General features: G+C 39.9%; 2 protein-coding genes across 7 annotated transcripts in view; both read left to right on the plus strand.

Annotated features, from left to right (window-relative positions):
• The window catches only part of ctc1 (CTS telomere maintenance complex component 1), an 89,953-nt gene extending 70,132 nt beyond the window's left edge, over positions 1 to 19,821 (plus strand). For 3 of the 4 annotated variants that reach the window (XM_072470512.1, XM_072470511.1, XM_072470514.1), the window contains 3 exons: positions 5,998 to 6,163; positions 8,214 to 8,343; positions 19,314 to 19,821. In XM_072470512.1, the coding sequence (XP_072326613.1) occupies positions 5,998 to 6,163; positions 8,214 to 8,343; positions 19,314 to 19,459 (442 nt within the window). In that variant the 3' untranslated portion in view covers positions 19,460 to 19,821. Of the gene's footprint in view, positions 1 to 5,997; positions 6,164 to 8,213; positions 8,344 to 19,313 lie in introns of those variants that run through there. The other variant, XR_011933861.1, reaches the window with a different exon arrangement.
• Positions 19,822 to 23,814: 3,993 nt separating this feature from the next.
• chd2 (chromodomain helicase DNA binding protein 2) overlaps positions 23,815 to 24,410 on the plus strand; it is a 104,006-nt gene continuing 103,410 nt past the window's right edge. For all 3 annotated transcript variants that reach the window (XM_072470515.1, XM_072470516.1, XM_072470518.1), the window contains exon 1: positions 23,815 to 24,334. The gene's annotated coding sequence lies outside the window, so the exon portion shown is untranslated. The remainder of the gene's footprint in view (positions 24,335 to 24,410) is intronic.

The raw sequence follows: 24,410 nt of genomic DNA on the forward strand, positions 1-24,410 counted from the left end.
ACAGGCAAAGAATTAGTTCTAAAAGGTTTCCTATGTTACTTTATCCCAGTGACAGATGACTATTAACTAATAACTCAAAAAGTAATGCACTTGATGAGGATTAGACAACATGTGCAAGTTGAAATGCCCCATACCACAAAATGGTCATAACATTCATTTCACTGGCTCATTTAGGTTTGGGAACACAACAGTTGCTCCATGCTGTGGACTTTAATTTTGACTTCCTTCTTTACTAAATGTCAATGATATTTTCTTGTCCCATCACCTTTCAAACTTTGTGTCCATTTTCTGGATCATCTTTTCTCATGTGATCTTTCTTCGATTAGGAGCTGGACGTCTTTTATTTTCATTATGGCATGTGAGCAATACACTTTCCAAATGCATGAGATGGTTATCCTTTTGCAATCCGATTGCTGCTTTTTGTCAGGAATTTGCACAGCTACTAGCACTTTTGGACTATCTGTAACATGTGTTGTGAACATATTATTATTATTATTATAGTTTCTTGCAACGTGACAGGGATGGGAAAGGAAGCTCTCCGAGCAATGTGCTGTGATTTTTGATGGTAGATTTTAATGCACTCAATTGAAAGAACATGCGGGTATCTGTTCCAAAGTCTCTGTGTACCTAGGGGAACAAGATGATACTAATTAACAGATTACTTGACTATATGAAGAAATAAAGCAGCCAGATCTCTTGAGATGACAAGTAAGAAGTTAATTTTATTGTTTAAAAACTCACTTGGGGAAAAGGTGTCAGACTTAATAAAAATATCCCAGATCCCACAACATACACACACACTAGCATGTAAAACAGACCACGTTACGAGTTGAGGAGGCGGAATTGATAAAGTGTTGAAGTCTGTAAGAAAATAAATAAAGCTTTTGATGTTTCTTTGATGGTATCGAAATTCCAATGGCGTTGCGATAATGTACGTTAAAACAGTCTCTTTCAAACTGTAATCCACCTTTTCCCCAAATGGATGATATGACACTTGAAGTTGCCATTTATTAAAATTCTTTATCTCTGTCATGTATTCCAAAAAGTAACAGAGATGGGTCCAAACTTGAGCATAGCAGGGAGAAAGAGGTGATTAAAAAGTAAAACGGCTGAGCCTGTCACTGCAGAGGTACAGTTGGAACTATCTTTGGCGGGGCTCTCATAAAATTGAAACCCAGAGGACATTGGCCTAGAGCAGGGTTAAAAAAAAATTGTGGGTTGCAATCCACTGGTGGGGGTTTGGGGGGTGGGGGTGGGGGGTGGGGGGGGGGGGAGCGCAGCGCAATCGGGAGGGTCATGGAGCGACCTGCTTTTAAATTTGAGAATCCCGCCCGCCCGGCTTTCAAATTGAGAATACCGGCCGCGGCCAGCTTTTAAATGGAACAGTGCAGTCTTCTGGCCAGATGTGGCAGAGAAGATCACATGCCTTGCACGTACACTGATGTCATGCGCCCTGTACACCCATGCTTTTAACGCAAAATTAAGGAGGATTGATTGCTCCATTTTCTAGCTGCTAGCAAACAAGGCACCAGAACTGTGAAGAACTGAAGATGGAATGTTTTGTTTAAGGAAGAGAGGGCAAGAGACACAAACAGGCCAGGATCTCACAACTGAATCTGCTGGAAAGAGCTGTTCAAGAGAGTCCACAGCAGGACAAAGCAGTGCTAGTGTTAGCTCTGTACAGGGCTCCAGGGTCTCTGGTGAACAGCCAACAAAGAAAAATTTGAAATCGGGAACAAAGCAGCATAAAGATGATTTCTTGAGATATGGCTTTGTTAATTGTGCCAATGCAAATTAGGATGCAAAGCCCATGTGTTATATACAGGGATGTACTGGCAAATAAGTTTTTTTTTTAAACTTCAAAGGCATTTGAAGACTAAGCATGGCGAGTTTGAGGAAAAACCTCTTGGTTTTGTTCAAAGGATGCAGTGAGAAATTAAATCATCAGCTGAAGCCCTTAGCAGAAATGTTACATTGATTGACAAAGTACAGTTAGCCTCTTTAAGAGAAAATGCCCCACACTGTAGCAGAGAGATAAATTCCCCCTGCAACATTGCACACAGCTCATAAGAGGTCAAATGAGAGGTCAACTGAAAAACAGAAATGCAACCCATTTAGTGATAACACAGTGGCTCACCAAATTTGTGACATTGCTGAGAATCTAGAAGCCCAGCTTATTTCTCGTTTAAGGTCAACACAGGAGTTCTCAATACAACTGGATGAAAGTATTGATGTTTCAGATTGTTATCTGCTAGTTTAAGTTAAGTATGTTTGGCACAATGAATTCATTGAGGATTTGCTGTCTGACATTACCAACCAGCAAGACTGGCACAGAGATTTTTGAAGCATTGAATAGTTGCGTGGGTGGAAAGTGCAGGTTTGACTGGGTTAATTGCAGAGAATTCACAAGCGATTAGGCAGCCAACATGACTGGGAAAAACAGCTGAGTTATAATAAGGATTAAGGAGGCAGCTGGACATTGTTTGAAATCATGTTTTATTCAGCGTGATGCATTGGCATCGAAAGGAATTCCATCCGATCTTAAAGTGGTGTTGAAAGAAATTGTGAATTTCATTAAACACAGCACACTCAATACCAGGCTTTTTGAGGCTCTGTGTTCTGATAGGGGGACGAGCGCATATATTTATTGTTCCATACAAAGGTACGTTGGCTGTCAAGGGTTTGTGTGTTTTTCGGAGTTTACAAACAGGTCTGAAATCCACGCTTTCCTCCTTGAGAAATCACCCCTGTGGCTGATACATTTGCTGATGAAACTTGGAAGCTAACTATGTCTTACCTTGCAGACATCTTTTCAATTCTAAACAAACTGAACCTCAAATTGCAAGGGAAGGATGATGATTACTTTCGGCACTGTGAAGAAATAGATGATTTCCAAAAGTAAATAAAAGTTTGTCAAGTGCGAGTACAAAGCTAAAACTACTACATGTTCCCCACACTGCTACGACACATCGAAGGGAACTGTCAATAGACTGGCAAGCCTTATTCAGTCTTACCTGATTGCGCTGATCAACAGTTTATGTTGCTACCTTCCAAAGGAGAAGTTTCAGGTTTTGAAAAAGAAGAGGTGATGGGTGAGGGTGAAAAATCCTTTTGCTTCTGAGCCCCGAGAGTCAATTTTTAACTTGCAGCTGACTCCAAATTAAGAGATTGAGCTTCTGCGCCTCACCTGTGATAGCACATTAAAAACACATCATAAGTCCATGAGCTGTCATCATTCTGGTGTAGAATCTCCGAGGAGTATCTGGTGCCGAGTAAAACAAGTATTTTATTGCTGTTGCCCTTCTCAAAGACCTACATGTGCGATGTTGGGTTTCCCAACTTCACAAAGAAGAAGACGGCTCCAAAGAATCGGCTGAACTCTGCACCGGATTTGTGCATTACCCTCCTCCTGTGAACCTGATTGGAATTAGATCATCTGTCGCATTAAAGCTAAGCAAAATAGTATGTCGCGAAGGGCGGCCAGTGTGGGTCGTGAGGGCTAGCCGGTTGATGCATTGGGTCCTGGGAAAAAAAGTTTGAAGACACTGGCCTAGAGCATCTGAGCACTTACTGCAGCAATCTGAGCAGGTTGCCTCTATCTCTGCTTAAGCCATAAGGTGTACATCATGCAAGAGTGTTGGCAAAAGGAAAAATGAAGCTTGTAATTGCACAAGGATATGAGCATTGGTATATGTGAATGTTTTGTTAAGAATGTTCTGTTTAGTTCACATAAATCTTATTTGTTTGCACCATACCTTCCCTACCTTGACCATTCTTGGTTACTAGGTTGTAAGGAACTTTGTATTTCCTTGATGATGAATGGGAATGAATTGACAGGGATTAATGGGAGAATGGACAAGGGTTGCTTGGCTGTTTGTGGGAAAGCTTTGTGTTAGTGGCATTGATGAGAATGGAGAGTGAGCATTATGTTTCTGACATCAGTCCTCTCGTTCAACATAAGTGAACTGTACACTATTAAGTGCAACTCCTAATTAGAGCTCCCTGCCAACTCTGCAGTTGCATTTCTTTCATCGCTGTCCTTCCCATATATTATCACATCTGAAGGAGATCTTGTTCCTCCTGTGGGTCCAAATCTTGTTATGTAATGTTATGCAGAGCGCAGCACACCATAACCATTCGGAGGCGCTGGCTAATGCATCCAGCAGGATTGTGCCTGACCTATCCGCGCATTTATCAGGGGCTGGTTTAGCACACTGGACTAAATCCCTGGCTTTGAAAGCAGACCAAGGCAGGCCAGCAGCACGTGTGATTCCCGTCCCAGCCTCCCCGAACAGGCACTGGAATGTGGCGACTAGGGGCTTTTCACAGTAACGTCATTTGAAGCCTACTTGTGACAATAAGCGATTTTCATTTCATTGAAGCACATCTTCAACATGCTGATGGCTTGTTCAGTGACAGGGTGGCATAGTGGTTAGCACTGCCTCACAGCGCAAGGGGCCTGGGTTCAATTCCGGCCTTGGGTGACTATGGAGTTCTCCCCTTGTCTCCGTGGGTTTCCTCTGGGTGCTTTGGTTTCTCCCACAATCCAAAGATGTGCAGGTTGTTGGGTTGGCCATGCTAAAATTGCCCCATCGTGTTCAAAGATGTACAAGCCCACTGGGGTTACTGAGATGAGGTGGTGGATTGGGTGCTCTTTCAGAGGTTTGGTGCATAGTCAACAGGCCAAATGGCTCCCTGCACTGTAAGGATTCTATGGACGTTCTGTAGATGCTTTTTAGATGTTGCTGAACAAGCAGACAAGCTTATAATCATAGCTTTTCGCAAGTTGGGTTCTGATCATTTGACTGCTGCTCTTGGCACGCAATAAAGGGCAATCCATTTTAATGAAGGAGTTTAGATCTCCCATTGACAAAGCCAACAAGATGCTATCACAACAAATAGGCACCCTCTTTGCATAATGAGTTCCGTAAGTCCTTCTTTGTTCCTAGCAGTTCTGTAGTTGGGGTTTGGTGGCCTATTGTCCTTATGTTTTGCACAAAGTTCAGACAATGTCAGGTGTGAAGTCCAATCATGCAAACTTCCTAGACTTGTTCTATAGTAATCCAAGTTCAGAGGCTTTGAAAAACCTGGCCAATTTGTAGATCAGGTGACATCTGCAGCCATTTTAAAATAGTGTCTTTCCAATTCTAGCTGTTTCATTTTTTAAGTAATCTGAGTCCTTATGCCAACTGGTGAAACTATTAATATTCCAAATTGCACATGATACATTGTCATTACAACATAGGTTAGCTTTGTGTATGCTGCCAAAAGGCATTTTCACTGCTCCACATCTAATTGGGAAGATTGAAGCAATTCAAAGAACAAAGAAATGTACAGCACAGGAACAGGCCCTTCGGCCCTCCAAGCCCGTGCCGACCATGCTGCCCGACTAAACTACAATCTTCTACATTGTTTCTAATTCTATTTGGCCTGATAAACTCTGTGCTCATGCCCCTGATTCTGCCACTGACTAAAATCTTGTTGAAGCTCAACCTGAGTGCATAACCTGGATGAACTTCTACGCTGTAAACTGAGTTTTAAACTGCATTAACAATCCTTCAGCATAACCTCTGATTTTCTGCCTTTAAAATAGCACCTCTCTTCCCTTTTCAATTTAACTGATGTCCCTGCTTCATCAGTTTTTTGTCCAATGTTGCAACCTTGAGGCCGTTTATTTTTCTGAAATAACCAAATAAAACGTGAGAATCAGAAATTTTGGTTGCAAATCATAGACAACCAGAATCACAAGGAAATTGAAGGCTGAATTATGTCACTTGCAAAACCCTAATAACCCACATGGCTTTCATATTTGGATGAAGGGTTTCTTGATAGACTAAGCTGTCCAACTTGTTCCATTCAGTTTACTTCCAACCTGACTTAAGTTTTCTTTTTGGGCGTTTGAGATTTGCACCAGGAAAAGGGCATTAGTGATTTATGGTGACCTGTGATCGTGGGTTTTATTGACCTGGACTAATATTGGGAACCGTTTTATTGCAGTGTTATTGTGGAGGATGGAACTGCAGAGGCACGGGTGCACTGTAAAGACAAACAGGTGGCGGACCTGCTGGCACTCAGCTCAGCAGAGTGGGAAGGACTGCAACAACACGTTGGCCCAAGGGGGAAGGTGTACTTTCAGTACCAGGGCCGCACTGGAAATGAGTTGGTGAGTGAACACCCTTTTCTCTTTTTAATGAGGGATACGCTTTCAAAACAATTATATCTTTAGTTCCTTGGGTACAGAATTTCACTCTGAATTTTCATTGTACATTCACAGGTATGGCACCAAATCACAGCATCACTTGTATTGATGTGTCACCTTTGTTTGAAAGATTTTGTAGTGTTTGACATCTATTAAATCTAAGTGCTAGTGTTACATTGGATAATGCAGCAGCCATTTTGTGCACAATTTTGTCCCACTGACCAAAATGAAATGGATGACCTGTTAATCTATTTTTGTTTTTTTGTGAGAAATATAAACCAGGACGTGGGATTGTCTTCACTTCCAAAACTGTATTCTACAGTTGTCTTGCAATTAATGTTGAACCATTTCTTAATTCATGACGACTAGATATGTTAAGACATAACATCCATACCAGGCCTGTTAAATCCAGAGCAACTCATGCTTTCTGAAAGAAGCTAAAGCTGTCTACTGCTCTGTAGTTTAAAACAAAAATCATGATTTTGTGCTGAATTTGTTTTGGAATCTCTGATTACTTATTAAAAGAATTCCTTATCCAGTGTGCAACAAATTAAGATAAATATGGTGGAGCAGTATGTATTCTGGTTAAAATGCATCCAAATTCATTTTACTATTCCAGCCATGCTTCACAGCCCCAGTGTCTGACCTAATATTGAAACAATTCAATGCCAAAGTGAACGTTTTTCATACTACACCGGTCACAGGAAGCCTGTTGGTGCCAGTCCCCAGTAAGTTTCAGTATCACTTGTTCCAGGTATCAATCACAACAACAGTGGTGACTGTTGTTGCATTTATGGTGGCTAGGGACTCGCTTGATGATGGATAATTGGGAAGTTCTACTATATGGAAGTTGCTAGTTGAAATTATTTACTAAAAGATGAAAATTTTATTTTAATTTCACTTTGACTAAAGCATGCTTTGCAGTGGAGCAGTAAGGACATGCTATTTCCTATTTTCTCATTTTGAAACCATTGAGTATTCCCTTGGAAGTAAATAGTTCTTGAGAATTGTATTTTGTTCCACTTTATACTTGAGAAAGCTGGTTATCTTAAAACAGTTAATTTTGCATGTTCTTCCCAAATCCATGAATGGTTTCAGCATAGTCATTCCAACAATTTTCTTAATTTTGCTTACTTCTGGGACTCTGTACTAGGGCATAATAGCGAATCATCCACCATTTTCTGAAACAGAATATGGCATTTTGTAATTCTAAAAAAAGTCACAATTATATGGTCTCTTGCCAAAGCCACAGATATGACTCTGGTTTTCTGTCAAATCACATTCTGTTGCAGTTGATTACTCAACTTGCACATCTTTTTCTTCTCCATCAACCCATGGCTTTGCCTCTCTCCCACTTTATTCATTCTGCATATTATCCTGCATACTATTCTTCCTAGCATCCACCCTATCGTTGCATGTTCTCAGTGCACCCATCCTCTTCAATCCTCAAGTTGTGGTTGACTACACCAGTGTTCTTCAAACTTTTTTTCTGGGAACCCATTTTTACTAAGCGGGCCAACCTTCGGGACACAACCCGGCCGATCTTCGCAACCCATGCCGGCCGATCTACGCGACCCACCATTTTCTCTTGCATTGTTTGCTGCTGACAAAAATGGAGGAAATGGTTTTGGGTCCCTTTGGCCCTCGTACACGCTCCTCCAATGGAACCTGTTGGATGAAGGTGAAGCCTTCCGATGTTGGAAAGTATGGAGTCTCCATCTGTTCAAAGTTCTGCATTTTTTTCCGAGTTTGACAATGCCTGGACTACACTATATTGCAATCATTTCCATGACCTTTAGTAGGATTTTCTTTCTTTTCTCCAGTGAACGAGAGTTGATTAATCTCTTGTGGGACTGACCACCTGTTTTACACTCCCACCTTCAGTTCTACCGTTAATCCCAGTCCTACTTTACTAATATTTGTGCCCTTCCTCCTTTGATCTCTGGATCTTTAATTTCCTTTGTATATATGCCTGATGATTGAGAGCTTAATTCTTTGTTTTCCTAAATTGTAGCACGAAGAGACTATTGGCGATGTCCTCATGCAGTACCTTGGAGTAATCTGTACTAGCACCGTTGTTTGCCGACCCATACAACTTGCCTTCAGATTTGAATCGCGAGGCAAACCCAAATTGGGACACACTGGTAAGTTGCCCTGTTCTCATTCTTCTACATGGTTGTTGGATGCAGATTTGTGAGGGGTTTGGAATGATGGATGGATTTATGCTACCCATAAAAGGAATTCTTAACACTCATTGTCCATCTCTATTGATTATCTTGCAGTATTGCCGATCTGCATTTCACTGCTTCCGTTTTTAATTGTCATTTTTGCTGAGCCTAGACCTCTTGTTCATTTTCTAAAAATGAAGTTGCCAGGTGTTGTTTTGTTTCCCATTGACTCAGCCAAAGTGGTCTTCCTGTAAAGCTGTTATGATAGCTTTGTAAGTAACAATGTTGTGATTGTGGTGCAGCAAAAAGACTCACCAAACATTTGGCTCTTTCAAAAATAAGAAAATTAGAATTCCTTCAAATGCACGCCAGTTAATGCACTGGACTATAATCCTGTTATGAGCTCAATCATCTGTTCATTAGAATATGACTTGGCTCAAAGTTTTGAGATGTATAACACAGTAATCCCTTGAATTTACACCATGATCACTGAGAAAAAGATGTTTTGCACATTTAATGAAGAATCTACATGAAATGCTGCATACCATTATTTGTTTTGTGCATTAGCACACAGATATATCTATCACTTAATGTAAATTTGTCCATACTAGTTCTTTGTAAATGGGTGTACAGCCCAGAGACGTCAAGACTCCTGTAATTTGTCAAGGCACCAAATTGTCAAAAGTTCTGCTGTACTCAACCGTAGAATTGATGATATGTTCAGCATTTCAAATCTATGCAATGCACCGTTTCAAATTTCCCATTACTTTGCTTCATGTTTGGGCATACAGATACTGTACAGTTTTATTTGTTGTGTAGCTGTTACCTTTCAGCTTCAGAGAAGCTTGTCAGTAGTGACTAGGGGGTGTCATCTGTCACAGCATCTTGATCTGTTGAATCAACAACTATCTATTTTTGCCCTGGGCATGTCACTCCTTGATCGAACTGATCAGTACAACAAGGGAGGTGGAGCAAAATCAAAGTTTCTATTCTTTATCGGTGTTCTGTCAACTCAGTTGCAAAATTTGTTCTGGCCATGATACTGTCTACCAATACTGAACATGTGCATGAAAGTTGGTCCACGTGGGAGAGGGGGCAGCCATGAAGCAACACTGGCAACATTTTGTGCTTCAGAAAGGGAGAGAAGTAATTGAGAAAAAGGTTAATTTCTTTCTTTTGGTCTGTAATCTTAATACGGTTCACAGACAAGTTATGACCACACTCTATGGGGGCAATTAATATCTCTGTAACCAGTGAACTGAGATTTCCCTACCGTTGTACCTCATTTCCTAAAGTGATTTGTCTCCACCCCCCTTATTTTTGCACATTAATTTCACACATTTGCCTGTGAACATGAGAGTATGGTTTTTGGGTTATCTTCGATTTGACCTGGAAAGTTTTGTCACCCTCCTTTAATTGGATGCTTGATTGCTCCACTTCAAACACCTTTTCAGAAAGCGTGCTTCAGATCATGAACTTGCCATATAAAAAATTCCTATGAAGGACTCTCATCCATCTTCACATGTTTAATTTATTTTCCACTTTTCCTTTCAGTAGTGATTGTTCCTATGGTTACAGGGGTAACTTGGTGTGAGAATGTTACTGGGGCTTCTTTGGAATTCTAAGTTGTGGTTTTCTTTGCTGACTGAAATTTGTTCATTTTCTGCATTTTTGCTTGAGTTTAAAGGCTTAAAGTTGTTTGATGAGCTGTGATTGTGAAATGATTTGACTGATTATTTTGCATTGTTCACATGCTGGGCACGTGAAACTTCTAATTTTGTTGAGAAAATATATGAAAGGTGTGAAATGAAAAAATTCACAATCCATGGTCAGTTTTGAGGTGATAGTTTAGCTTGGCTCCTTTACAAATTACAGCAGTGAATACTTTGTATTGACAACTTAAGTGGTCTTACATCATTGGGACATTGTATCGTTGTGTGAATACTAATATTTTGTCGGGTTATCTTATTATACTTGCTTAAAAAAAGGGAGATTAATTGTCCACTGGATAAGGGCAAAGAATATTAAACCTGTAGGTTAGGTTGGCTGCATTTGGAGTGATATATTTTTCTGTAAATGGTTGAATTCAAATAATTTGGTCTCTAGCATTAGCTGTACTTTCCTATTGCTGGGTGGACTGCGTTTGGTATTCATGACATTGGTGATATATTTGCATTTATTTTGTAGTGGGTATACAATTTCTTTTAAAGTCATCTTGGAAATTTGGGTGGTTTCTGCCAATTGAAGCCCAGTGGAGGTTTTTGTTCTCTCTTCACCTCAAACGAAAGAAGAAACTGTGGGTAAAGAAGGAACGAATTTACACTTGAATTGTGATTTTCATGACTTCTGGACATTTCATCGGGGTACTTCATAGCCGATGAATTACTTTTGAAGTCTGGTTGCTGTTGTAGGCAACGCGGTAGCCAATTTTCTCACAGCATGCTCCCACATATAATTATTAAATAATGATATAAATTAATCAGATATTTTCTTTGTAATGTGGTCTGATAGGTAAATGTTGGCCAGGACATTTGAGAGAAGGGTCCTATTCTTCATCAGATAGTGCAGCTTTACTTCTACTTGAGAAAGGGAGGCTGATTTGGTTTAAAATCTTAAGCACCTCTGACAGTGCTGTACTCCATACTGTACTCGGGTGCCAACCCCTACAAAAGCATTGAAATGGCATAATCCAGTCACAACTTATACCCTCTGTGACTTACATCACCTCTTCATGTCCTTCTCAACCTGACAAGTCATAGAATCTCTACAGTGTTATTCGGCCCATCAGGTTGCACTGGCCCTTGGAAAGAGCACCCTATCCCCTATTTCCATAACCCAGCCTAACCTTTTGGACACTTAAGCGGCACTTTAGCATGGCCAATCTACCTAACCTACACATCTTTGGACTGTGGGAGGAAACCGTAGCACCCGGAGTAACAAAATTCAATGAGATACATAAAGAGTAACTATTTCTCTAGTGGAGCACGAATAGAGACCTAATCTTAAAATTAGAGCTAGTCAGGAAGCATTTTTTCCACGCAATTGGTAGGGGAAAATCTAGAACTTGCTCCCTAAACCTATAGCATAGTTGAAATATTCACAATTGAGATCAATAGATATTTGTATGGTAATGGTACCAAGGCACATGGTGCTACGGCAGATAAATGGAATTGAAGTACAGACTAATAATTATATAACCGAATGGCAGAGCTGGCTCAAAGGGCTGAATGGTTTACTTCTCAACAGAATACTAAACTTGACGTGGTCCTCTTCAAACCATAAAACACCACCAAGGCTCCTGGTAAAATCCCAAGGGTGTAAGGTAATAGCAGGAGATCCACATAAATATTCAGAGTTACAGCAGTATTTTGAGTGTCTCCAACAGTTAACTTCAGACCCCAGTCATCAGGAACAGCGGTACCTATAATCAATTAAGAGGCAAACAAGTTAAACACAGCAAAATCCTGCTTTTCACAGTAACTTCATTGAAGTCTACTTGTGACAATAAGCGATTATTATTATTTTATACCCATCAACTCAGTATTGCTACGTGGGTGGTATGGCGGCGCAGTGGTTAGCACTGCTGCCTCACCGCCAAGGACCCAGGTGCGATCCCGGCTCCGGGTCACTGTCCGTGTGGAGTTTTCACATTCTCCCCGTGTCTGCGTGGGTCTCGCCCCCGCAACACACAAAGATCTACAGGGTAGCTGGATTGGCCATGCTAACTTGCACCTTAATTGGGAAAAAAAATAATTGGTACTCTATATTTCTTTAAAATACTCCGTACTACTACTAACAGGGAAATAGACAAAATTGTTGTTTGGAACAATTAAAAGTTAGATTCATCCCAACAGGTGATTCCTTCCTCAGCCTATGTCAATGTTTCTGTACAGGAGAACAATACCCAGTCTCCTATTTACATCCTGTTTTCCACTAATGAAACAAAAAGCCTATTCTCAGCATCTTCCCTGATCATAACCAGGGAGAAATGCTGGACACACATCTGCATCCCATCATTGTGACATAATAATGCTTCAGAAAATCATAGCATTTCAACTATCTTTGAAGGTGACCACGCCATTCTCCTCCACTGGCCAGAATGGGACTGTCCTTTTCTGATTTTACTCTTGCCTGTGCAACTGTAGCCAGAGAATCTCCTTCAATTGCTTCCCTTCCTATCCCATGCCATTATGCCTCGACTAAACAGTTCACAACTGTGGCATCCTATTTGACTGAAGTTGAGCTTCCAAACTTATATTCTTTTCATCACAAAGCCAGCCTACTTCCATCTCCATAATGCCATACATCTCTGCCTCAACCTGTCTATCAAAACCCTCATCCATGTTTTTATTGCCTTCAAATGCAACTATTTCAGTGTTCTCCTGGCTTGCCTCCATAAAATTGAATTGCTCTGAATCTCTGCTGCCCATGACCGAACTTGCAAGAGGTCCTGGTCACCCATTGCCTTCTGTTCACTGATCTATCTCCTGTGTTTTAAGTTCCTCCATGCTCCTCCCCATCTCTGCAACCTTTTGTAACCTTGTCACCCTCCAAGAACTCTGCATTCCTCCAATTCTGACCTCTTGTGCATCTGTACATTTCTCCCCACCATCGTTGTCTATTCCTTTGGTTGTCTATGCTTCAATGGAGTTCCCTCCCCAAACATCTTCACACTAGCACCTCTCTCGTTTAGGTTGCTCTTAAAACCTATCCCTTTGTTTTAGCGTATCCTCTTTCTACTGCTTAAATTTTTAAATCTTTTAAAACCTTTTATTGCCACAAGTAAGCTTACATTAACACTGTATTGAAGTTACTGTGAAATGCCCCTACTCACCACATTCCGGCGCCTGTTCGGGTACACAGTGGGAGAATTGGCTTGGCCTTATTTCTTTGTGATTATGCTCCTGTGAAGTGCTTAGGGACATTTAACTATGCTAAAGGCACCACACAAATGGAAAATGGTTTTCTAGTTTATATTCTCTGATCTCCATTGTGGGTGTTGATAAATCAGGCATTTGAAACAAGAAACTTACTCAATTCTGAATTTTAAAATACAACAAAATGCAACATTTACAAACACTATAATATCATCAGGCTCCCTTGCCCAATTCTTTGGAGAAACAATTAAGAGTATTTCTCAAGTGGAGTGTGGGCTGCAGGTTAAAGAGTGACAAAGAAAAAAACAGAATTACAAAGCCAAGGATGCGAGGAATCTTTTTTCTGAAGCAGGCAAAATGAAAGCACAAGCATGAGGTTGATAAATTCAACAAGGGAAAGATGAAAATAAAATTTAATAAATAGGAGGAAAAGTATTTAAAAGAAGCAAATGAGCTAAAGAAGGGGTGGTTAGGAGACACTCTGGGATTTAAATCAATTACCGTATGGCTATTGCAGGGACACTCAAAGGGGTCATGCTCAGTGTCTATGACTTGCCCTTCCGAAAATCGATGAAGGAAATACTTGCTGTGAATTTGCGCAGTAAATGATGGTATCAAAACAGTCACTCACACGCCTCCTGTCACTTAGAAGCTCTCACCAATCTGAGGATGACAGTCTTATTAAAGAGACACTGCAGAAGTAGGGTCCAAGGTACATTTAAGCAGTGCTAGACTGATTGTGAATGCTATCCCAAAATAGTAAACAGAGGCCTTTTTGATCATGCTGGCATGACCCACAGCCACAGCACTTTGGAAATGGTCACTCTCATGGAGAAACATAGAAAATATGGAGAACTCCAATTTCTCCAATTAATGGCAGCTCCAGTTGGTGAAAGGAAATCATCCATTCATTACTCCTAGAGATGGGAGCAATCAATCCATTCCAAAATTATGTCCGCCAGACATGAAGCATGCTAGGCCACAACAAACTCAATTAGTGTCATAAGAACTAGGAACAGGAGTAGGCCATCTGGCCCCTCGAGCCTGCTCCGCCATTCAATGAGATCATGGCTGATCTTTGTGGACTCAGCTCCACTCTCCGGCCTGTACACCAGTCTTTCCTATCAGTAATCATCAATGTTCGACTGCACTTGCTTCAGATTCAAGGATTGCATTAGCATTCTACATGAACAAATCACCATCTTTGAAATGGTTTGGAACCCCTGAAACATTATTTAGCACAGCAAGGTTGAATGCCAGCAAACAAAGTTGCAATATCACATATATGTGGTAAGGAGGCACTAAAAAGGATGAAACAATTCAGGCTAACCACAATATAGGCAAACCAAATTTCAGTCAGTACAGACATAGAAAATGCAAATTCAAAACAAATGCTCTTGCCTCATCTCATAGGGTGACTTTCTTTATTCAAATACTACACAAGTATACGGTCACGTATGCCCTGTTTCTATTACAATTATATTAATGAAGTCAAAATTGTAAATTCATTCCAGGGATCATTCTTGTGAACCTCCTCTGGACCCTTTCCAAGGCAAGTACATCTTTCCTTAGATACGGGGTCCAAAACTGCTCACAATACTTCAAATGGGGTCTGACCCGAGCCTTCTACAGCCTCAGAAGTACATCCCTGGTCTTGTATTCTAGCCCTCTCGACATGAATGCTAATATTGCATTTGCCGTCCTAAAAGCCGACTGAACCTTGAGAGAATCATAAACAAGAACTCCCAAGTCGCTTTGTGCTTCTGATTTCCTAAGCATTTCCCCATTTAGAAAATAGCCGATGCCTCCATTCCTCCTTCCAAAGTGCATAACCTCACACTTTCCACATTGTATTTCAACTGCCATTTTATTGCCCACTCTCCTACCTTGTCCAAATCCTTCTGCTGCCCCCCGTGCTTCCTTAGCACTCCCTACCTGTCCCTCTACAGATCTTTGTATCATCTGCAAACTTAGCAACAGTGCCTTCAGTTCCTTCTTCCAGATCATTAATTTATATTTTAAAAAGATGTAGTCCCAGCACAGACCCCTGAGGCACACCACTAGTCACTGGCTGTCATCCTGAAAAATACCCCTTTCTCCCCACTCTCTGCCTTCTGCCAGTCAGCCAATCCTCTATCCATGCTAGGATCTTACCCTTAACACCATGGGCTCTTATTTAACAGTCTCCTGTGCAGCACCTTGTCAAAGGGTGGAGGTGTGGACCTTGGGTAGGTTGCTCTTTCCAAGAGCCGGTGCAGACTCGATGGGCCGAATGGCCTCCTTCTGCACTGTAAATTCTATGAATCTAAATTCTATGAAAGGCCTTCTGGAAATCTAAATAAATCACGTCCACTGGTTCTCCTTTGTCTAACTTCCTTGTTACCTCCTCAAAGAACTCTTAACAGATTTGTCAGACATGATCTCCCTTGCTGCCTGAGGGTGGTAGAAGCGGTACTGTCACAGTCTTTTTAAATTCTTGGCTATGCATTTGAGGTGCTATAACCTACAGTCATGTGGACCTAGAGCTGAGAAGTGGGATTACGATGAATAGCTCTTGGTGGTCGGTACAGACACAAAAGGCTGAATGGCCTCTTGTGTTGTAAACTTTCTATTTCTGTTAACTGGCCTGAATCTCGATCTTGAATTATTTTCCACACAAAAAATGCACTTCTGAAGTCAGCTGCCTCCTAAATTTGTGTAAATGTATATTCCTTTACACATGCATTATCCAATTGTACATTAGCAAGATCACTGACCATAAAGTCAGATAAATTTACAACCCAGAAAGGAGCCATTCATCCCCTTGTGTCTGTTTACTCTTTGGCAAAACAAATCAAAAACTAATTTCATCACCCTGTTGTCCCTTCATATCTTTGTACTGTATCTATCTTTGTCATTCATTCACTTTTTCCTAAAAAAAAGTGGTCTTTTGCTTCGTACTTCCTATGCTAAAGCATTTCATGTTCCAAGCTGTCGAACAATATATTCTAACAGTCTTGGTTCGAAATCATGTCCGCTCACCACCGGCTCCCAAAAAGAGATTATTTTAGTTCATTCTACCAAAGCTCATAATTTTAATACTTCTAATCCTCTATCTCTTTTTCTCCTGAGGAACTTGTTCCATTATCACAAGTCTTTCTCATAAATATAGCTTCCTATCCTTGTATCCTGGAAGCTCTTTGGCCTCAATGCCCTGGCTGAGTTCACCAAAGCCATCTACTAATTAGCCTAGCGTGTATGCAAATACAGCATTGTTTTCCTTCTGTACTGTCCCACTATTTTTTTCAAATTGCACTTCAGGTCAATTATAATGTTGTATTTCAATAGAAAGTCTTTGTTTAATCTAGTATTATACTGGACTTCAGAGAAGTACATTTTGGAGTTATGAAAATAATAAATGGGAAATTAAAATGTGAGGGATTAAGGCGAAGCACAAGACCAAAGGCTAATTTCAGTTTTACCAATTCTCTGAAAATGCTACCACCCAAGTTATATTTGCCAGTCTTTTTTCTCCACGTCCTTCTACTGTGCAGGACTTCAATGGCTAAATAAGGAGGTGAAAAAATACCAAGGTCCAAGCAGAAGCGTATTAAAAGATGCACAAAGAAATATACAATTAAAGTTGGGAATCATGATTTCAATTGTTTAATGTAATTAAAGGGAATGTGAGAAATAATGAAAATGGAGGAGAATTAATAATGGGTAGCAAACAAAATCAAGAGTGATACATTAGTTATGTATAAAATATTAAAGGCCAGATAGATTCTCCTTTAAAAGATAAGTTGGTAGAGTTATAAGGGATGAGGAAATTGAACTTTTATTGCATTAATTCTTATCAGCCTTTCGTTTAGTATTGATCAACTTTCAGTTGCAGAATCTTTTCTTTTAAAAAAAATGTAAATTACTTATTTTCACGATGTTTTAGTCATGGAGGAATCACAGTTGAATTCACTATAATCTTGGGGTTCAAATAATGACAGTTGTTGAAGCAGAATAATTGCTATTCCTGGGGGTAGCTTTGACAATAATTAGTCATCCCAATTGTGTGTTGCACAGGCTGGAATGTAGTCAACAGCTGTGGTGTAAGTACGTTTTCACTTGTGCTTTTCAGCAGTCTTCCAATAATCTGCAATCACTTGTAAGTGAAAATGGTTGGTTTCATTGGAATTGGCAAAGGTAGCAGCCAGTGGTTTGGCACTCGTGGTTACATGTGGGATTTTTCATTTAGGTTTGTCAACCTTTTGCTTCCATCGTGCAAAAATACTACTCAATTTACTGAAGGAAGACTACTTCTTTAAAAATCTGTAGACTCCATAGAAGATTTTTTTAATTGGAGAAAAGGTGAGAAGTAGGCACAAAGGTTCTGAATTATTCGGTTTTTAAAATGGTAAAAGAACAAAGATCACTGCACGAGAACAGAAAGGACAATAGACTTTATGTGCCATTAATTTTCTGAGAATTATTTGAGATGTACAGAAGCGCTGATTTGGTGGTTAATGCATTTAGAAAATCAACATACAGTTCTGCAGAGATTGGATTAAAGTCCTTGAGTTTCTGCTCCCAAGTTCCTGATGCCTGCAAAACTGGGGCTGGAAAACAGAAAAACGACCATGTTTTAAAATTTAGAGTGCCCAATTCAATTTTCCAATTAAGGGGTAATTTATCATGGTCAATCTACCTACCCTGCACATCTTTTTTTGGGGGTGAGACCCACGCAAGCTCCACACGGCCAGTGACCCAGGACCGGGATCGAACCTTGGTCCTCAGCGCCATGAGGCAGCAGTGCTAACCACTGTGCCGCCCTAAGACCATGTTTGGATAAAAGGAATGTAGGATAATTTGGCTGAATACCTTTTGCTTGGGGTATTCTTCCCGCACATATTTACCTATGTTTACAGAACAGCATTGTCACAGTTCTGAGAGACAGTTTTCTATCTTCAGTTTGATATGGAAAGAAATAAACTGAAGGAAAATTTTCTCACCATCTCACTTGCCCTCTACCCCGTTCTTTATAAAAAAAAAAACGTGGAATACTTGAGCAAATTTGCCAAGTGCAGACAAGATTTGTATCCGTTTGAAATCAGAAATACTGTGGGAAATGTACCAATATGTGGACTGGGGCTGTCGCATTGCACATTACTGATGGATTACGGTTTAAACAGAGCATATTGGACTGGCTGTAATAATTTTCAGTGAGAAGCTACTTATTTCTAAACTCTGCTGTGGTCATTGAGATGTTAACATCTCACTGTGATGTTAACATCTCACTTTAGTAATACTGTATTCATCAAACTTATAATGGAAATCAATATGTGAGAAGTTTTGGCTTGTTTGAATTTGTTTAGCTCAGATGTTGGTGAACTGCTGATCCGTTGAGGCTAGAAAATGTTGGTGCTTTGCAAAAATGTGACAATATATGTTTATATTATTTGTATGATAGATTATAGACTTTGCAGACACCACTGGTTTAAGTTAAGATGTAGTTCAAATCTGATTTGGTCTAGTTTGAATGCTATTTTTTGTTTTGCAAGTAAAATAGATTTGTTTCCCTCCTAAATGTTAAAATTTGGATAACACACAAAGATAATTGTGGTTTCCACAATGTGTTTTAGAACATTGCATCATAATATGGTATGTGATTATTCCAGATTTTTCTGGAAATATGACTGTCCTCAATGAAAAATGGTTTTGTGCTCTCAATTTATTTGTGTTGCTCTGATATGAAATTTAAATAACATATAAAATGGTACCTACTGGAATAACCGGAGGTAAAAGAAAATTAGTAATCATCTGAGATTCAATGTGTTGACTTCACAATACAAGGTAAGGTGTTCTGTTCAATTTTTTGAGTGTTTTGACAATAATAGTTGATGTTTTGGATCTGTTGATTGCAAACACAAAGAAAAGTTAGGCTCAGTCAGAATAGAAAAGACCGTTGTCTTATACAACTTAGGAAATCTAGAACTTGTCCTTCGTGAAGTGTGATGTTACCAGTATAGTGTAAATAAATGTTTTGCTCCTGCAATTCCAATTTCGTATCAACACCAAGATTTTCTCTTTCTTAAAAAGAAACCTTTCAACTGAGGACTGTCGCATGTGGGGACCACCAGTATGTGACCAAGATGGCACCTGCCTTGTCTTTGACTTGTTTGGACATAAAAGAAGTGGACTATCGAATGCTTTGCCGCTTAGCAAACGATAGACTGATCCAATAGCAAGGCTATTGGAGTACATTAACTTTGCAACAATAGACCAAGAAATAATCCCTCCAGTGAATCAAGAGAATTGACTTTGTTGATGTTTACAAAAGCTTTGCAAGCTGTGAAAATAATTGATGCACCACTGCCTGTTGAGAAAAACGCCTTTTTATCAAGTTGATATAAATTGACTAGTTTAGCTATATGCCACTGCAACTCGTATTTAAAAATTGCGTAATATAATTTATATTTTTTAAAATCTTGAAATATTTGGAGAAATTCAGACAGTAAATTTCTCTTTTGTTTCGGTATCATTCTATCTGACCTCCATATTTGTGTATAACTCTTTATTTTGAAAATAAATATACTTTTTTTCAATATTAATTGGTTGTGTACTTTGTTCATCTTGCTTCAAATTACTTCAAAAACATTTTCCAAGGAAAGTATTGGGTGTGGAATAGCCATTAATTTATTTATGTGCATCTCAACATCCCAAGGACAAGCCTAGTGACTGAGGAAGATAATACTCAATACTTAATCATGACCATCTTGATAATACTTGGTAAAAGATGATTCTACAGAGTTCATTGTAATAAATGGGCTTAATGTTGTTTTGCTTACCCTCAACTTTTTTGGTGGCCAGTTCCTATCTTATAGTAGCTAAAAGTTTTATCCCCCAACTTTGCTAATAAAGCTACCATAGAACATACCTTCTGAGGAAATTAAACTGTACAAGAACCGTTCAGGAATGCTGCTGTTTCTATAGAGTTCAGGAGGTCATCAAATGTTGAAGTTGAATTTTGTTGGATTAACCGACTATCACAACCATGCCAGTTCGTGACCAGAATTGTTTTCTGGTTTTCACACTTCTCTGTTTGAATGCGATGTGGACATATCTATAATTTTCAGTTGTCATTCTTGGAACAATTTGTGTTATTTTCTGCCTCTGGTGGATTTGAGATTTCTGGGTCTCTCTATCCTGGACAATGTTGAGAACAAAATCTGAATCTACGCTAGTAAAAAAAAAAAATCCTACACATGGACGAGTAAAATACCTTTGGTATTCTTAAGGGCTGTGCTGCTCATTTTCCACTTGTAGGATTTTGGGTAAATAGTAATCAGAAGGAAAGATTATTTGATTCATTTTTCATGTGAATTAGCTTGTGCAGTGGAGTGTTTGTGGGCTTGTACAGAGGATTGTGCTGCATGTTTGCATTTTACCCCACAGTAATATTCAGTGTGGCAATTATCAGATTCCTAATAGAAAAAATGTGAGATGTTGTCATCTTCAATGGGGTAAGCAATAATACCCCAAAATCTTACTGCGGTATTTTCTAGGATTTGTTTTTAATTCAATCCTACCAGTTTGAGATTAATATCATCCAACATGTTAATGTGAAAGTAAACTGGGTAGCATTTTGTTGAGACCTGTGCATTGCAGCAATGCTACAAAAGTGTAAACAACTGATTTTATTGTATGCAACCCGAGAGAAGAAAACTGTATTATTTTGATCAGCCTAGAACTATCCTTACAGGGTAAAAAGGTACTGCCTTTCATCATGGTTGTGGCAGGTTTGAAATTTTGAGGATCGCTGCTTTTGAACAAGATTGTGTTCAGAGGTCACAATGTTCAATGTTATAATATGGAAGTATTATTGCAGAGATGCTGGCTTACCCAGGTTCTTGCAATTCCTGTTGTAATGTAAAACGGGTAGCCTGATCAAACTGTTTGCATGAGACCAAATTAGTGGGGGGGGGGGGGGGAAGAGAAGAAGAAGACAAATTTGATCCGAAACCCTTGGAAAAAGCATGTAGCTGAATATTATAAAGGGCAAAGAAAAGATTGAAGTAAAGAACGTGTTGAATAGTAATACATCAATAAGCATTTACATTCATATTACTGCCTTTCACAACCTCCGGATGTTCCAAAATGTTTTACTGCCAATTAAGTACCTTTTTATTTAAGTGTTCTTGTTGTAATGGAGGAGTATATAACTTGTGCAGGAACTGGTAATCTATCTTGCTCGAGTATTGCTCAACTCTGAAATCTGGTAATGAGTTGGAAGTTGTCTACAATGGTTGCTATTCAGTGCATTTGAGTGAATTGGTTGGCGTATTGTTAAAAAAGCTGACTAGATTAGGTTCAACAGCTTTTTGTTCTTTGACCAGAGACAAGTATCTTGCCATGTTGTTTTGGTGCACATGTTTACTAATTGGGGTTCTACATGATTCTGGTCTCTAAAAGAAAATGACACAAAGTTTGATGTTGCCTCCAAGGAAAGCTGTTGGAAATGACACAATGTACATGCTTAGAATCTGGACATGGGAAGGAAATGAAAACAATGTGTCTGCCCAGTTGTGCCTTTAGGATTTACTTATGCCATTGGTGCTTTTAATATTTAGGAATCGCTTTTGTTCTCGCTTGCAAATAACTTGTTGCCAATTGTGATTTCACATAAAACTATTTGACTATCCATAGGAAAATACTTGTATCACAAAAATAGTGGAATATGTTATGTTTCTCATGAACAGTTGACCAAAATCATCTTGGAAGGTGTTCACGAAAATTTTCACCGGTTACCATCTGGAGGAATCTCTCTTCATTGGAGGGAAATTGATAATTAATAAAAAAGGACACTTCGAAGATAATAGGAAACTATTGTTCCTTTACCTCCTTGTCTGTGAAGAACTGTCTAGAAGATGGAAGTGTAATCATTTGGTTGCAGCTAAATTGAAATCTTGACGAGCCTGAAGATGAGTTGAAGCGTTCAAGTTGTCCAAATTAGTATTGATGGACTAATATCATTCCTGTGAACATCTGGAAATGATGGTGACTTGCACCACTAATTCTATGTAAATAACAAAATGAATGGCCAGCCCTTCGACATCCACCATTATTACGAGCCACCTCAACAAACTTCATAATTACAAATGATTGAATAAAACTTTTGATCGTCTTCATGAACATTAAGGATGAGCTGATAACTTCATTTAAACGGAAACCTGGCAGCTTTAAAGAGCCATACCATTCAAATAGGACATCTGCAACAGTGGGTACCTCTCAAGGCATCCATGGTAGCAAGTGCATGGCACCTAATTCCTGTCCTAAATACTCTGGCCCATTGCTATTTCTTACCTATCCATTTATGGCATCCATCAGATTTACTCATAAGAAGAACATTTCTGTTGGCCAGTCCTGCAAGCCCTTCAAGGGTCCATCTTCAGTTGGCAAGAAGAAAATGGGCCAGCTGCTTTACACCAGTTGAACAAGTTGCACCCAGTGGACCATGAATGTCATTGAGGAAATCATTACAGTTGAAATTTTGTGTTGGGATTTTTCTGGGACTATGTAGGTCGAAGATTTTCTTTAACATTGTCACTCAGCGCCCAATCTATCCATTGTGTATAAACTAGGACAATGGACCGTTGATGAGTTTTTTTGTCTTGAAACCCAGGCATTTATGTTCAAGCCATTGGATTTATCAAACTTCAAGAAAATCAAAAATTATCATTTTGTTGGTTGGGGGGGGGGGAAGAGAACAGAGAAAAGGACCTTCTAATGGATGTGCTGTTGAAATGTAAAAGAAAATGGAAGATGACTGAAATCGAGAGATTATTTCTAGAACATTCGCTGATACTAAAATGGAGAATATTTAGCCAGAAGATGATATAATTGAAAAAATGTCTTGATCATTCAGAAAGAGGGAGGCTCATGTAACCGTACCATGAGTCAGAGTGGAGTTGCCCTCCCCACCCCCCAACTCCACCCTCCCCACCCCCCAACTCCACCCTCCCCAATATTTATATTCCATTTCACCCCCCCCCCCCCCAAAAAAAAACATTTACATTCCATTCCCCTTGTATACAATGAAGAAAATATCCTTGTGAATCCACTTCCGGCCACGGGAGGAAGTATTTTTTATCCATGGATGCATATTTTTTGAAAAGAGACAGGACAAAGAATAAGATTGTTTTAAAGGGGAGGGAAGTTGCAAATGGACAAGAGAGAAAATTGTGTGTGTGGGTTGGGGTAGAGCACAGAAAGGCGTGGGGAGGGCTAACTGTTCCAAGAATCAAGTCTACCTTTAAGCCCATTTGTGTGTGTGTGTGGCAGGGGTGGGTCTTCCACTTGGTCCATCACCTGAGTCCGGGAAAAAAAAAATGTTGTAATTATTTCGCAGCGTCGTGGCTGTCAATCAAAGGCGAGGGAAAGGAGCCTCAGAGCTGAGAAGAAGCTCCATGGCGGCGGTGGCTGGGCGAGATTCACTGCACTTCCAATACACCTAATGCAACTTTTCGCAACTTCCGCCGCCAGACCGCTCCTTGGGGGGGGGGGGGGGGGGAAAGAGTGTGGTGGTTGTTTCGGGGGGGGGGGGGGAGAGAGAGAAAAAGGGAAAAAGAAAACTAGCAGAGGTGTGTGTGTGTGTACCCCTTTCAAAAGCCAGGGTGCAGAGAAAACCGGTGGCTTTTTTTAAATTGGAATTTTAAAAAAAATCTCCCTTGTAAAAAATGTATATATATTTTGTAGCTGAGGGAGGGAGTGTTTTTTTTAATTAAGAAAAAAATTTCCGGCAAGCGGACCGATCCCAGATGTCGTTGTTTTTGAGCTTTGCAGACATGGCGCACCTCCATTTTTGAAGGACTTTTGTGTGTGTGTTTTTGTTTGTTTTTTTTAACGCGTGGGACCACCGATCAAAAGAGTGAGGAAGGGGGAGGAGGAAAAGAAAGAAAAACTGCAGCTTTTGAGACTGATTCTCCAGAGAGAAGGGGAAGGTGGGGAGAAAGAGGGAGGCAATCGCTTTCGATTTGGCGAAGTTTGGTCGACGGAGCCAGTGTGTGTGTGCAGCTACCCCCCCCCCCCCCGGAAGCCTGGCAGAGAGATTCATGGAACAGGTATGTCTTGTATCTTTTTAAAAACAATGTAAAATCTGCATTACGGAATTAATCGGTTACACTGTAGCTATTTTTC

Source organism: Scyliorhinus torazame, chromosome 12 (genome assembly GCF_047496885.1).
Source record: "Scyliorhinus torazame isolate Kashiwa2021f chromosome 12, sScyTor2.1, whole genome shotgun sequence".
NCBI lineage: Eukaryota > Metazoa > Chordata > Chondrichthyes > Carcharhiniformes > Scyliorhinidae > Scyliorhinus > Scyliorhinus torazame.